Source organism: Conger conger, chromosome 16 (assembly GCF_963514075.1).
Source record: "Conger conger chromosome 16, fConCon1.1, whole genome shotgun sequence".
Classification (NCBI taxonomy): Eukaryota; Metazoa; Chordata; class Actinopteri; order Anguilliformes; family Congridae; genus Conger; species Conger conger.
In genome coordinates, this window is record NC_083775.1 from 25,320,489 (window position 1) to 25,336,466 (window position 15,978).

A 15,978-nucleotide genomic window follows, 5' to 3' on the forward strand; every position below is an offset into this window, starting at 1 on the left:
CGACTCTCCTTGATCGATATTTTTATCTATCAGGATTCCCTTTCCCCTTGCATGTCTATCCTTTGTCCTCTCTTTATTACTCTCTCTCCATATCTCTCTCATTCACACTCTCTCTCTGTCTCTCTGGCTCTCTGTCCCTCTCATCTCTCTCCCTCTCTCCCTCCCTCCCTGTCTGTGTGTAAGTGCCCGGCCTGCTGAGGCCTGAGCTGCGGTGGTGTGTACAGACTTGAACAGAGGCATTCTCCTTCCCTGACGCACCGCTCTGAGACTCCCGCCTGCACAGGCAGGTCGGGGCCGCGCCGTATCACAGCGCGTTCCGCAGGTAATCCTTCACCTTGGCTGGCAGTAACATGACTCATATCGATTATACAATTTTCCATCTGCCGTTTTTCATCACCGTCGCAATGAGGCCATCGACCTCGCGTCTCGACTTCATTCTGCGGGGGTCGGGTCAGCAGGAATCTCGCTCTGAAGGGAAGCTGGTAACAGCGCTTTGGGGAGGGCACACGTGTTTGCGCTTGTTTATGTTTGAGTCAGAGCGCTCTAGACCGCGGGACGGTCTGTCAGTGTCTGCTCCAAAGGCTCCAGGTGAGTGAGCCACACCCTCCCTGTCTGCACCTGTAGGGGTGGGCCCTCAGTAAGCCACACCCTCTCTACCCTCTCTACTCTCCGTGGAGGCAGGCCTGCACACGCTCTTTCGGCGTCAATGTAAATTCGGGGAATTATCAAAACAATCCTCGTCCTTCCCTTCATCTCTCTCCCTCCCCCTTTCCTTAGTTCCTTATCCCACTCCCTCCCTGACTGGGCTGAAAAAAATACAGGCATGCATTCGCCTGGAACTGTGAACATAGGGCACAAACAAAACTACTGACACATCAGCATTCATTTCACGTACTACCCGACAGTTACAAGTGGACATCATAACAACTGCACTCGGTCAGTAGACTCGGTGGATCACGTCAAATCTCTGGGAAATAAAGGTAAGTTTGTGGTTGATTGGTTTAATTGTGGGTTGAGCAGCTGAAGGTGGAGGGGTTCGCAGGTAGACCAGGGTTATCTGAGCTGAAGGCTGTGAACGGGACCGCACACAGCTAGTTTCTTTCATTAAGCAAAATAAAAGTCTGAGTTATCAGTGTTGCTGAATTTTACCATTCCGGTTCTCTATGCCTGCAGATACATACCGCATGTGATGGTTACTGAGAGAGAGCAATGGGCTGGCTCCCAAAACCATTTCTCCACAAATGTGGCTAGAGGGCTAGTTTTCAGATACACACATGAAAGTAGCCGTGTGGTGGATTGCAGTGGCAGTTTCTGTCTCAAACAAGTTTTGTAAGCAATATGTTATTTAGCAATACTCAAGATGTTTTCTTATAAACTGGCTAGTGAACTGTATTCTTGAAATATACACTCAGTAAGCACTTTATTAGGTAGACTTGTACACCAGCTTGTTTTAATGCAAATATTTAATCAGCCAATCACGTGGCAGCAACTAAAACCATGAAAGCATGCAGGCATGGTTGAGAGGTTCAGCTGGTTTTCAGACAAAATGTCAGAATAGGGAAGAAATGTGATCCAAGTGACTTTCATCATGAAATCATTGTTGGTGCCAGACAGGGTGGATTGAGTATCTCAGACACTGCTGATCTCCTGGGATTTTCACACACAACAGTCTCTAGAGTTTGCGGAGAATGGTGCGAAAAACAAAAAACATCCAGTGAGCAGCAGTTCTGTGGACAGAAACATCTTGTTAATGAGAGAGGTCAGAGGAGAATGTTCAGACTGGTCAAAGCTGGCAGGAAGGTGACAGTAACAGAAGTAACCACACATTACAACAGTGGTATTCAGAAGAGCATCTCTGAACACACAATGCATCAAACCTGGATATGCCACAGCAGCTGAAGACTTAATAAGTTATTTTTTTAGTAAAAAAGAAGTTTAAAAATACTAATAAAGTGCCCACTGAGTGTAAATTATCAATCGGGTATCAATGCGAACCATTTAGAAAATGTTTGCTATAGTACATTATCATAATGTTAGGAAATAAACTTATACTGATGAATAGCCAAAATTAATCCTAAAGTAAAATGTGTGCTTCCACTGAGCCGTGGATTAGCAGGTACAGGCGGGTGTGCACAGGGTTTTGTGTTGGGCCAGGGCCATATTTATTAGGTCATAACAGTCAGAATGTCATCCCTGCTTCTTAAAACAAGGACACTGTTTTGAGTTGGAGGAAGCTGTGATCAATTATCAGGAGAATAAATCTTTCTCTCTCACTTTTCCTGCCCACTCCCTCTCTTTCTTTCCGTCCAATTGCTTGTTCATTTCCTTTCCCGCTCATCACACTGATTGCAGCCGCTGATATTACTGGAATTTGAATCAGCTGCAGTTCCAGGAGTTAACCCATTTGCAGCGCCTATAAAACCCTCAGGGTTGTGGCTCACAAGTAACAGAGAGCGGAATCCTTAAAACGGATGTTTCATACCTGTTCCACCCCACCCAGGCTGCTTACTGTCCCAACACCATGCTTTCACAACCCTTCAGCTTTCTGCCTCTCTCTCTCTCTCTCTCCCTTTCTCTCTCTCTCTCTCTCTCGCGCTCGCTCTCTCGCTCTCTCTCTCTCTCTCTCTCTCTCTCTCAGTCTCATCAAGTTATTATCAAAATGAGAGAAGTCAACACAAAATCTCTTAGAATCTAAGGACCTCCGGTCCTTGATGGCTAACATGAAGCAGGTTTTCCAGCTCACTTAATAACAACTAACATTCTCATAACTTGGGAGGCAATCTGAGATGGTGGACCAAAACAATGATTAGGTGAATCAGCTGTTTATGAACTTGGATGCTGTAGCCATCCAAGATTAGAGTGAGACTGTACAGCACACAACTGTATGCTGTAACACAGGGTAGCAGGGGACAGAATCCTCTGGCACAAACCAACACTGCTCATCTCTCTTCCAGAGAACCGGGGGAGACGAGGAGAGGAAAGACGGAGAAAAAGAAGAAGACAAAGGGAGGTTTTTCCTCAGAGAAAGCAGCTCATCATAATGAGCAGGGACACACAGACGGGAATGGGTCCATGTGCGCTCCTACCGCAAATACCCTTCCTCCTCCTCTCCCTCCTCCTCGTTCCTCACCCCATTGCGAGCCAGACCACCGACACCACTGACCCCACGAACAATGTGACCGCCCCGAGCCCGGCTCCGGGCTGTGGCGCCGGGCTGGACCCGGTGTACTCCCACCTGTGTGACCTGCAGGCTGTGTGGGGCGTAGTGGTGGAGGCGGTGGCCTCCCTGGGCTTCCTGGTGGCGGCGGGGCTGTTTCTGGGGCTGGTGGCCTGGGCGATGTGGACGTGCATCCCCCTGCGGCGTCGGCGGGGGGTGGGGGCGGCCGTGACCACTCTGCTGCTGTTCCTGGTGGGCGCGGGCGGGGTGCTGGGCCTCACCTTCGCCACGGTGATCCGGCTGACCCCGCAGACCTGCCCCACGCGCGTCTTCCTGTTCGGCGTGCTGTTCGCGCTCTGCTTCTCGGCGCTCCTCTCGCGCGCCCTGGCGCTCCTGGGCTTCGCCGTGGCGCGGGGCTGGAGCGAGCCCGTGGCCGTATTGGGGCTGTGGGCGGTGCAGGTGGTCATCGCCACAGAGTGGCTCATCGTCGTTCTGGTGAGGGACGGGCTGCCCTGCGCGTACAGCCAGGCAGAGTTCGCCATGCTCCTGATCTATGTGCTGGTCCTGCTGGCCGCCGCGCTCCTGGTCTCCCTGTGGAGCCTCTGCCGGACCTGCGGCACCTACAGCTACAGCTACGGCGGCCCCGGGCAGGGCCGCGCCCGCCTGCAGGCCAGCCTCCTCTTCCTCACCGCCCTGCTCTCCGCCGGCATTTGGGTGGTGTGGATCGCGCTGCTCACGCGCGGGAACCCCGAAATGGGCCGCCGGCCCCAGTGGGACGACCCGGTGCTGAGCGTGGCACTGGCGGCTAACGGCTGGGTGCTGCTGTTGGGCCACGCCCTGCCCCAGCTCTGCTTCCTGTGCCGGGGGGAGTCCTGGATGAAGGAGGGCCCGCTGGACTTTGCCGGCTGGGCGAGCCCCACCAGCGGCATCACCACCCTGGGCCGCGACAACGGAACCTTCCAGAGCGACACGCAGGACAAGAGAGGTAAATGGTAAGACTGGGCGGTGTGCGGTGTGTCGCATGCGGTGTTAGCCCCACGGCATTAGACATACACCGCACCATCCTTAACCCTCCTCAATGGAGCTACATCACTGTGTTTGTATTCTCCTGTTTGGGTGAAATGCTGAGCTTTTTAAATGTTTGTTAGACACATACAGTAAAAAACCTGATGTATGATGCAATGCCACACTGACACACCCAATGACCATCTCACTAACTCCACTCACAGTGGGGAGGGGTGTGCGGTCAAGTCCTGGGTGTGGCACAGCAACCGAACTGCATTGTGTTTTCATCGGTCAACATACTGTACAGCAATGCGTGTGTGTAACTGGGAGGCTAAAGCCAACTGCAACATACCATGCAAGCACATAAACCACATAGCCTGAGCTACCCAACACTCCCCAGACTAACTGCTTTGAGTTGATGTATGAAAATGTGTGTGTTACCTGTGTGTTTCTCAGGTAAAGGACAGGAACCAGTTCTGTGCTCACCTTATGACTTCTCCATGGCAGTGAGTATCAGTGGAATAAATTCCTTGTTATGATAATTAAGACAATAAATAGCCATTCTAAAGATGTTTACTGATAAAGATCATTCCTGTATACAGTTTCCTAAAGAGTGATGACAATTTTTGAAATTACATAAAAACAAACGTGGCACACAAATATAATATTGATGTATTAGTATTGTATTTGTCTTTGTCTTTAGTGACATTATGCACTGAAAGTCAACAAACGATGTGCTCATGTTTCAGGAAATAGACCCAGATAAGGATTACTCCATCCCCCGCCCTCAAACCACCAACATCGCGGACCCCTACGATGAATACTATGGTCCCCCGGTGTAGGACTGCACAAACACACACAGACACACACACACACACACACTTACATTTACATACATACAGTATATACATATGGTAACTGTATATAGATATCACTGCAGAGCAGTATCCATAATTGTACTTGATATATTGTACAGAAAACCGAATGTGAAGACAGAGATGGGAACATATTCTCATTTAAACATGCTCACATTCTGCATTTGGGGTCTTCCAGACTGTAGCTGTATCTGTGCAGAACTCTACCAGGCAATACCACTAGGTGGTGGTATGGTCATCACACTCAAAACTGTCCAGGTTAACAGGCTTTGTTACACCAAGAGTGCTGTACACACATATATCTGGCCACATGGTGCACACACACACCTGCTAGCCCCCCCATATGCAAATTTACCTGTCTGAATTATGCATGCGCAAATGTACATATGCATACCTGTTTGCACTGCACACACACGCACCTTTATGCATTTATAGCTGTCTGCACTAGCATGCAAACTTGTACATAGACAGACCTCTCTGTGTTGCACACACACTCCTGCTAGCCCCCACATTCTACTCTATCCACAGTGTGCCTCAGCCTTAAATCTGACTGATGTATTTAAGCAACTGTAACAATGTTTCCACAATCGGCAAACAACAACCATCATCAGGAGTTACGTTGACGCTAAAACCAACAAAGGGGCAGGGCACTGAATTAGCCATAAGGTAGTCATAAGGCAGGGATTCAGTCTGCAGTTCTTCCGGTCTCAAGGCAAGCCAGACTCCTCTTGTTGATCGGGAACCTGTAGCCTGCCTGCGACCGCTGCAAGTGAGATGTTCTGTGACACAATGCTTGCACGGCTTGCTGGAGGACTACAGACTGCTGCAGGTATTCTGTTTCTCAGAATATGCATCCTCGTCAGTGCTCTTCCATACCACTAGAGGGTGCTACTGCAATGAGATGAGCCTATAATATTCCATCAAAAGTAGGGGTGAAATATCCAAAAAAGCTGGAATCTGGGACCCTGAGCAGCAGCACTTAACCCAAAGAAAGTGTCTGGCAGAAAATTGCAGCCTACATTTAGTCTAACAAAGCACTCTTCCTGTGGTCGATTCTGAAGAATGCCCTGTAATACACTGTAATGTGCTGAAAAGTGCAGGTGTCGTGCATCAGGTAAATACACAAGTAAATACCCTCAAGGTAAACTACTGCAGCAGGGAAGGGCAGTCCATGTGTTTTCCAGCGAGGGAAGAAAGGCAACCCTGCCCATATTGCCCCATAAGGACACAGGAACCCCAGCAGCACACAGACAAAATGGACTCACCTGACAAACAGAACATTCCGGAGTGCAGTGAACACAAGAGACTCTCCCCACTCAGCTTGGGGAATATCTGAGCAATAATTATATTAATGTACAGAAAATAAGTGATCATATCAATCCCAAAAGCAATATAAGAAAAATAAACACTACTAGTGAAAAGGAGCTCTTCCATTTTCCATGTTCACATGTATGCATTTTATTTTGTGGTGTGTTTGTTTTTTTATTTTTTGTCGTTCTGCCCATTCCAGTTTCAGGCTTGTGAAAACACTGTTTTTCAAATAAACTTACATTGAAAATGTCATTTAGCCTATCATTTCATGCGCATATCACAGTATGGTCCAATACTTACAAGACGGTTGCCTTCCACATTCAGAAGTTTTTGTAGTTGTAGATATAGGAAAAGGATATAAGAAAAAGGGAACTTCTATTTGACACTTACTTACAGATTCCACTGGAGTCGTTGCTTTTTACAGAAAAAAAGTTTTCAACCAAGGTTACCTTCTCCTGAGAAAACTAATAAATAATTAGTGGACATACAGCTTCAATCATAATACTTTCATCAGACAATCGGTTTAGAATCAAAATTTCAGATGATCAACCTCTGTCAGCAGAGCACAGAATGCTTTTATTTTTAATTGGAACTGTCTGATAAGTAAACATTAAAACATAGGAATTTGCGCTCTTTTCTGTTATCAAGGCTCATAGATTTCTACCACCACCCTGTGGCTGAACAGAGCAATGACCATATTTGCCACACTTCTGACTCTGCAGTTCGTCGAACACTGTGAGGTAACCACACTGACAGAGATGTCATTTTGTCATTTTAATGTCAGATTTGACATTTTGCCCTTTTTACATTGATTGCTTGGGACTGGGGAAAAATCATTGCCACTTTGGTGTGTTATTGCCATCTTCATAATTAGAAATATTGATTACAATTTATTTGCTATTATATTTTGAACAAATGCACTTCAAAATTTGAAGCACACATCCTTCTATTCTGTTGGTGCTTCTTTTCATTGGAAGTTCACTTGAATGCACATGGATATGTATTTATGCTCTTGTTCATATCTATTTTTTGTTTGTTTATTGTAGTCAACGAGTTTTACCCAAAAAGTAATAATAAAAATAACATCACTGTTCCTGAGCAAAAACGGTAAGTGAAGATTTAAGTGATCGTTAATAACGTTATCATTTTAGTTCCTTGCAATTTAACAAATCCTTAGCCTACATTGCCCATGTGAGCATATTGCAATAGAAATTGTCAAAACGCTGCGCTTCAGCGCTGGTTTAAAAAAGTAGTCGTTATTGTTATTAATACAGGTACTTTACAACAAAATCAGTTCATGCTGTGGCACCATGATTAGGCTACTGGGTATATACTTACTGGTTTGGTTGTAAACAAGCCATAAGCCTACTAAGACGATCGTCTAAGTAGGCTATTGTTTTCTTTTCTGATAATATGCAAAGATTTCTGTCAAACACGCGGTTGTTCTTAAGTTCTATTTTTATGATGATGCAGAATGATGAAGCTAACCGCCCGGATAGCAAGTGACTCCGGACCGGATCTATACCGGTAGCGCCTGACTTCGGGCCAGAAAATATCTGATCCGCAGTCGCTTGCTGTCTGGCTAGTGGATAATCAAAAACATCCCCATTACAAGATTATGGCATTACTGAAAAAAGCTGTGTGTAGAAAAGAAAACGATCCATAGGCAGTATGATAATCAGCCAATCACCGTCAAATATGTCCTAGCGTCATCCTTCCGAGTCGTATCGACCAATCGCAGATGTTAAATCGTTGCCTGGGGCTTTTGAACATTGAACGGCAATATAACAGTTCAATGAAGTCAGCTAGTTCTAGTTAGTTGTTAATGATCGTAATCATTAAACTTGCTAGCCAGAGCCTAGATGAGTTGGAAAGCTAGATAGGTAGGCTACTGTTATCGTTTTAATGATAGCTTGATAGGCTATCGAACCCGTTGAGACGTGTAGTCGGCACAAATATTAATGAAGTGTCGAGCTGTAAGTCTTAGGTTCGTTATTGGTAACTTAAGCAAGCATTGATCGGTACAGACATGAATGGACGATGAAGCTGTAACCTTATTGATAAAGTTTCAGAAAGGACGGCTATAAAGTTAATTGTTTAGGACAAGCAAGCGTTGGTACTAATATTAGGCTAACGAATGGTCAAGCGAGTCATTAATAGCCTGCCAGGAAGCTGGAATTCGAGGCTTTTTGCGAAGTGGAAGTCGAGGAAGACCTTCGAAGGTATAGTAAGAAGCATTTTATTTATATCATGGTGTATATTTCATAGCATGGTTTGCCCATGATACATAAGGTTCAAGGTTTGTCCATGAGAATAGCCAATTTCACAGGGCAATGACATTTGGTCATTTATACCAACATTGTTGGTGTTTATATTAGAGGTATGGTTTACAATTAAGAGACCAAAGAGAAAACGTCCAAGACTCCTGTGGGATGGCTACAATGTTGTTCATGTTTCAGATGTGAGGTTATTGTTTGCAACAAAAATACAACCTGACCAAAAGGTTACTTGTGTGTGTTCTGGTCAGGGTCGTGTGTGCATGTGTGTTGTTTCAGGCTCCTAGAGCTTCCAGCAATTATTCATTTTAGTGATTATTTTGGCTGCCATATTGGATTTTGTAGCCATGCCTGCAACACGTCCAAGCACACCCACATTTCACCTTACTTCAATCATTTATACACCAGTATATTTTAAAATGTTCCCATATATCCAAAGCATTGTGATGGAAAGCACAATAACACGTTTAGTTTGTCCAACATGGTTTTAAAACATTTTAAACAACAGTTTCACTGGCAAAGTACTTTATCTGAGCCATACCGACACAGCAGAAAGGCTGGATCTACTGGCAGAACATGAGTAACCTGCGTGCAAATTGGACCCAAATATAGGCTACAACCCCTAACCCTGCCCCCAATTTCTGAGTGATCCAGCCACGGCCTTCCTGTCAGGGCTGTCCGGCGATTTGGTGGTTAGGAATGTGGAAGTGTGGCATTTGCATCTGGCATAATTTGCATTGCTTGAATTACTGTACAGCTTGGGATACTCTGCTGTCATCCCAATAAAGAGTATCCCAGACTCTAGCACGGGATTGGTGTGCAATTGCAACCACCTCATCACTAAAAGTGCCCTTCACTTATTTACATTATAAATCGGGGGAAAAAAGGTCCACCATCACGTGGCTTTGAAGTTTTTTCTGTTATAATACTTGCTCTGGGGTTTTTGAGAAATGATCGTTTTCATTTTTCCATCCAAAAACCATTATGTTTGCATAAGCCATGGGAGGAAGAGTGTTGGGTTTTACAACAATCTCAACCTTAAACACTATCATGGCAGAGGGTGACATGTGGGTGTGTGTGCGTGACTAACTCACAAACATCTCAATAGCTCTACAATCATAACCTTTTATTAATACTTTAAAAACATGACACGACTTTCACCAACTGAATAGTCCATGCAGCCACATCTTTTACCCATCAATGTGGTTTAGGCCTCAGAACACCTGCAGTTCAGCCTTGAAATGTGACCAGAGGGATTTTACCAGATTTAAAAACAGACCCTGGCAACTTTTCCATTTTTCTTTTTTACATTTTAAAAGGCTAAATTATTTTTTCTTTTTTTTTCAACTGTTACTTCAGCAAGCAACGTTAATAAACTCAAATATTGAAATATGGCTCGATCCTGTTCCCTCCTCCTACTGCCCCTGAAGATGGTTCAGTCCACTTGATAAAAAATAAAAACAGCCGGTACATTAAATGTGACAGGGTTCAGGATTAACATTTGATTCTTCCTCTTCATCTGCCCCCATATTTATTCTCCTCCTCTGTCCAGCAATCTCAAGTTGGATAACTTGGACAGTTTCACTATTGATGCAGTCCTCTCTCCATACGTTCACATGCACACACCTAAAACACTACTTTAGTGTTCCAATTCCGCATGGACTCCCAAATGTCGAACCCTCCCTTTGCACTAAAACAACATTCCTGTAAAGTTCTGTACACTTTTGAAACGGTCGGGATAAACGAACACCACCAAGGTTCACACTACTGCTTTCCTCCTCTCTTGATAGTGCGGTTTAAATTCCACAAGCCTTCTGAGCAGATGAAACAGACTGAAAATGGTAACTTATTCGGAGAACTACAATTTTAACAAACAAGAGAATATAACGAGCTAAAATAACAGCAACAACAATCATGAAAAAGTACAATAATGTGTATACACTTGACCAAAAATGTGCTTTTAAAGAATCTTTGGAACCAAAAGAAAAGCAGTGATAACATATTCAGAGTATATGGAGATATACATAATACTACAACGAAGACTATTTATACATCGTCACATCCTCTGACTGTAAAAGCAAAAGGCAGTGACCGACTTACATACCAGACTAAACCATTCACACACAAACTCCTGAAAAGGTGTTTAAGGACACAATTAGGACTGTTCCACTTTCTGAGGGGGGAGGGATGGTGTCGTTAATTGACGGAAAGCAGAAGAAAACAAACTGCAAATGACATTTTAAAGGGTACATTTGTAACGTTTGTGTCCGACGACTTCTCTCAAACCCTGAGTTAACCGTCAGTCATTCAAATGGTTGTCAATTAAAAAGGTTTCTTGACCGAGTTTGTCCAGCACACACCTTGCTTCCCTGACCCATTTTGTGTAAAATATTGACCCTATCTGGAATGGAATGTAGTCGTGTAGCGCAAAGGGTTCAAATAATTCTTTAGAAGCTCCTCAAGTCACTTCTCTCCCCCCTCTTTGTTCCACTAATAAACTGTGTATTATTCAGCAGTCTTCGGTAAAAAGGGTCAGTGTGTACCCTTGTGTGATGAGTGCATGATTCAGATCAGAATACTTATGCCACTGTAATATAACTGAAACATCAACAGCCATAATAGTCATATCTGTAATACTAATAACCAGCAATAATGAGGAATAATTAACTGGAAAATGTGAATAATAATAATTATCTTTTCATTTTGGTGGCCAACTCATTCCAATTCCATTGATTTGAATTTTATCATTATTAATGTTATATTTATTCCAGATAGAAGAAAAAAAAAAAAAATGAGGTAATGCGGAACAAAAACAAGTCTTTTCGTTAGTTTTTTCCTTGTCATTTTCAATCCAAGTTGGTTTTGCTGGGAAACTGCAGTTTTATCCCCCTCCTCTTCAAACAAAAAAGTTCCTCACTCCGCTTGTGTCATTTCCTTTTTGGAGTTTCCGCATTGTCCCTTCACCACTGCGTCATCCCGATGTTGCAAAGTCCATACTGGTGTTGCCATGGTTTCCATATCTGTCATAACACATTTAACTACCAGGGTCACTCCATTTTCCTGTCAGAGTAGAATGCGTGTTTCTGAATAGTTGGCATTCAGTGCGGTTGTGTTTGTTTGGAGGACTGATGCAGACAGATATCACCCCTGACTTTAATTACTAGGACAGGGCTTGCTGATGGAAATGAAATAGAAAGTTGCCTCAGCAGCAATACAAATTTAAACACACACTTTATATTAACCTTACTACGACTGTCTGCTGGTCAGATAGTGTATATTTCAGTGGGCCTGAGTTGGGCAAGCTCGCAGAGTGTGTAACTACACGTGTGTGCGTGTGTGTGTGTGCGTGTGTGCGTGTGTGTGCGCGCATTACCGACTGTAGAACCTACTGCTGCAGATCTAATCCTGATATGCATCAGGTTGCCCAGTAAAGTGAAGTAGTGATGTTGAATTTGTGTTGCACTTGTGTTGCGTTTGGTAGCTTTCCTGGAGTTTCACAGGCATCACCTGGCAACCGTGGCAGTTTCCTCTCCTGCTGAATGATGACAGAGTCCAGTTACTAGACACTAGCTGATTAAAAGCGGATCCATCTTCATTAAATACGTTCATCCAAAAAGAAAAAAACGAAACCCACAAGTTGAAATGAGACCTAGGAAGAGAGACCTTCCAGATGCTGAGTTTGGACAAGGGATTGGAGGCCCAGGGGAATCCAAAGGGGTGCGGGGTAGGGGAGGGTTTTTTTTTTTTAGTATGGGGCAAATCTACTGTATCCACCCCGGTACAAACTAGCCTGTAAGAGAGAAGAAAGAAGAACAGAAGGTTAATATGACAAGGAGGAAGGAGAGAGAGGCAGAGTGAGAGAGAAGGGAAATCAGCAAATTGTGTTAGATCTACCCTGATTCCGCAATTAAAAATGAAGCCAATTCTAAAAAGCTTGGATGGAAAAACCTAAATAAATAAATAAATAGGAAAAGCTAAGAACAAATTTAGAAGAGGTAGGCAAGTGTGGAATATTGCAGAAAGGGAAACCACGGGAATGCACTGCAGCAGAGGGACTCAACGCAGCCGAGAGATTGCAGCTGAACAGGAAAGAAACGGGGTTTTCAGGCCGGACGGAGTCTTACCATGGCGCCCACACCGTAGGCGGCAGCTGCAGCAGGGGCCAGCGCGTGGTAGGGGTCCGCAGTGTATACTCTGCCATAGCTGTGCAACACAAGGGTCAAATCTCCTCAGCACATCATCTTATGCAATTCCTACTATATTCCTGTAAAGTTACACACATATCTCCATTTGTAAATATCGCTATTGCCCGGTGTCATCTGATTTGAAACTATTACTGATGTTAACTCTGCAAGAGAACACGGGCAAAGATTCTCAATAATTCCAAGAATTTCACGTGTGCTGTTGACAGAGAATGGGCTACCTGCTGCCAGTGAAAAGATGTGCAACAGGGACTCTGCTTCTCACCTGTCACTGTATGCAGCTGCAGCGGCAGCGGCGGTCGCCCCAGTTACAGCAGCAGGCTGAGCGTAGCGATAGGCTGCATAACCTCCCTGAGAGAGAGAGGGGGGGAGGGAGAGAGGGGGGGGGAGGGAGAGGGGGGGAGGGAGAGAGGGGGGGAGGGAGAGAGGGCAAGCGGGGCTTTAATGCCATTGATCATATCAGATGAGAGGTGCATCACAGTGAGGGAGTGTTGGAAAATGAACAGGTACGAGAAAGAAGAGCTGTACTGATGTGCCCCTTTGCCAGCACTATGCAGAGAGCAAACATAATGAACTACTTCACTTAACTAAGAGAAAGGAAGAGAAGAGAGGGGGAGACTGAAGAGCACCACACACACACGAACACATGCGCAGGCATGCGTCTCCACTACTTAATCACATTTCTGCCTTAAGCACTGCAACTCCCAGCATCCCCCTGGGTAAGGAACAGGACAGGGCTTCAAATGGTTCAAAAGTGGCAGAAGAGGTGATGAGCAGAGGGAGGAGGGGGGGGGGGGTCAATTCATGCAGGTTTTGAGCTGCAGGTAAATTAGTAACAAGGTCAAAGCAAGCCTGAAAACACTAACTATTTTGGACTGAAATGACAAACTAAGCTATTCCCCTATAGAAAACAAGTCCAACTTCTCGTTTATCTGGATGTTACATCTGCCAGGTCTCTCTGGCAGAGAGACCTGGCACTTGCGAGTCAAGGCTCTAAGCTTAACATTTTTCCAAGGAACACAACAGGAATGCATCCCAATTAACAGATGTCCTCCGAAGTTATTTTTGCAGTTAGCACATCAATTTTCAGGAGCAGCAACATCCAGATTTTAGAATATCAGACTCGCCCATGTGGAATAGCCTGCCCAGACCAAGCTACAAAACAGGTAACCTAACCAGTATGTACATGACCGTTATTAGAAAGGTATATAGAATTGTTATTAAAAAAATATAATATTTATGTCATTAAAGTAAAAGTTAGTTGATTTAGGTTGATTCAACAAACGGAAACTTTTATTGACTATGCAGGAAATGCAAATTTATACTGTTAACTGAAATGCTTGCATTAGCATTTAACCCCCACTTATCCATTCTTCAAATCTCTCCAGTCAGATTCATCTGAATTAGTGCAACAATAAAAGGCTTTTATAATTCCAAACCAAACAATTTCAATATTTCCAAACAATTAAATCAATGCACACAGGGGTTTTATTTGGGGGGGGTGGGGGGTTTTAACAGACCATACCTGGGGCAACCTGCTGCTAATGAGAGGATCCTGAAACACTATTCTACAGAGAGAACACAGAACAGCCTTCCGTCAACCTGCACACACACACACACACACACACACACACACACACACAGGTAGGTGGACAGACGGGCATGCACGCACATGCACACACAACGCTATCCAGTTATGAACAATAGGACCACTCCTACATATCCTACATGTATTTACAGTTAGACCTAAAATATGGTTTATTTAGGGCTGTGAAAAGAAAACCTTGATTTATGTATGGTTGAACCACTGACAACATAGAATATCTTATATGTCTGTATGGTTAAGCGAAACGTCACACTCGTATCCCACAGCTTTGTCAAGTTCTTGTCTAATTGCTTGGTGCTTCTGCTCTACACTCTCTGAATACAAGTGTATAAATATAACTGGGCATTCCAAATCTGTGGGGTAAACAGGAGGGAGAGCATAAAAATACAAAACATTAAGGACGTTCTAAGGCACACAAATGCCATTCACATTCCAAGCATGGAATCGCTAAGAGCAACTATGATTCAGCTTGCTCAAAATAGCCGGCGGACAAACTTGATACCTGTGCGCGTATTAATTTACCGAAGGCCATATGACACAGCTTCATTTGTCACATGCTAGTTGACCAGCTTGACAGTCTACAACCAAAAACATTGGCTACGTGGTGAAATGTAAACATTGTTGAACAGATAATGTTTCGGTCTGTAATGGGCATGCTAGCTAGGCTAGTGGTTATGGCGACCAAGTAACAGAAATTCTGATCATTTTGTCGGCAATCCAAGGTGGTCACATGAAATGGTCTATTGTTCACAGCCGTAGAGCTCCGCATTGCCTGTATCAACACTCATGCAGGCACTCCAGTAGAGAGAGAGTGGGGATAAGGAGGGAGGGAAAGAGGTGGATGATACTTACATACAGTTCTGCAGCTCCATAAAACCCATCCTGATACACCACACTGAGAGAGTGAATGAGAGGGGGGGAGAAAATGGACAGAGGGAGACAGAGGTAGAGCAGAGTAACCAGTTGGGAAAATTCAGAACAAATGACCAGAGGCCAGTAAAGACAGAGGGATTGAAAAGAAGTGAATGAGAGAGAGCGAGAGAGACAGGTCGAGAATGAAATCAGGACAGAAGAAGCAAGGGAATGATTGAAAGAGTGAAAGAAAGGGGGAAAGAGAGGGAAATGTTATTTTACACACATGCAACATGCAGTGTGAGTACAGCTTCCACAGACCATTCTCCAACCCTGTGCCAGTAAATCCAGGGTCTGCCAGACACGCTACAGCTGTGCAGCCAATCTAAAGTGGCGCTGGTTTTGAGAGAGGTTGGTCTGTCAGGAAGCTGTACTGTACCCACAGCGGTACACATCAGAGCAGTGCAAACACCCCCTCCCTTACTACATGCACATACACAGCGCATGGCTAACAACATGCAGTGTGTGCATCCATTTTATGTGCGCCTCCCAGTGAACCATCACAAAATTGGTGGTAACTTACTGACAAATTGCATTGGTTTCTTTAATATAGCTCAGTGAGGTATATAATTTCACAATATGTTAAGTCTATAATTTACCATGGGAGTAATTTATTTATTTATCTATTGATACA

The 15,978-nt window shown here is 44.5% G+C and overlaps 2 protein-coding genes across 4 annotated transcripts in view; one reads left to right on the plus strand and one right to left on the minus strand.

Annotated features, from left to right (window-relative positions):
- The first annotated feature begins 797 nt into the window (after positions 1–797).
- LOC133115090 (G-protein coupled receptor family C group 5 member D) lies at positions 798–6,600 on the plus strand. 2 transcript variants are annotated; one of them, XM_061224817.1, is made up of 4 exons: positions 798–980; positions 2,955–4,142; positions 4,619–4,668; positions 4,912–6,600. In XM_061224817.1, the coding sequence occupies exons 2-4, from the start codon at positions 3,041–3,043 to the stop codon at positions 5,002–5,004; spliced, it is 1,245 nt and encodes a 414-aa protein (XP_061080801.1). In that variant the 5' UTR covers positions 798–980; positions 2,955–3,040; the 3' UTR covers positions 5,005–6,600. The 2 variants fall into 2 exon arrangements, with proteins under 2 accessions (XP_061080801.1, XP_061080802.1); XM_061224818.1 differs by having other exon boundaries at positions 2,955–4,149; positions 4,912–4,991.
- Positions 6,601–9,729: 3,129 nt separating this feature from the next.
- LOC133114268 (RNA binding protein fox-1 homolog 2-like) overlaps positions 9,730–15,978 on the minus strand; it is a 32,155-nt gene continuing 25,906 nt past the window's right edge. For both annotated transcript variants that reach the window (XM_061223501.1, XM_061223502.1), the window contains 4 exons: positions 15,285–15,327; positions 13,092–13,177; positions 12,749–12,827; positions 9,730–12,414 (listed from right to left, as the gene is read on the minus strand). In XM_061223501.1, the coding sequence (XP_061079485.1) occupies positions 12,370–12,414; positions 12,749–12,827; positions 13,092–13,177; positions 15,285–15,327 (253 nt within the window). In that variant the 3' untranslated portion in view covers positions 9,730–12,369. The remainder of the gene's footprint in view (positions 12,415–12,748; positions 12,828–13,091; positions 13,178–15,284; positions 15,328–15,978) is intronic.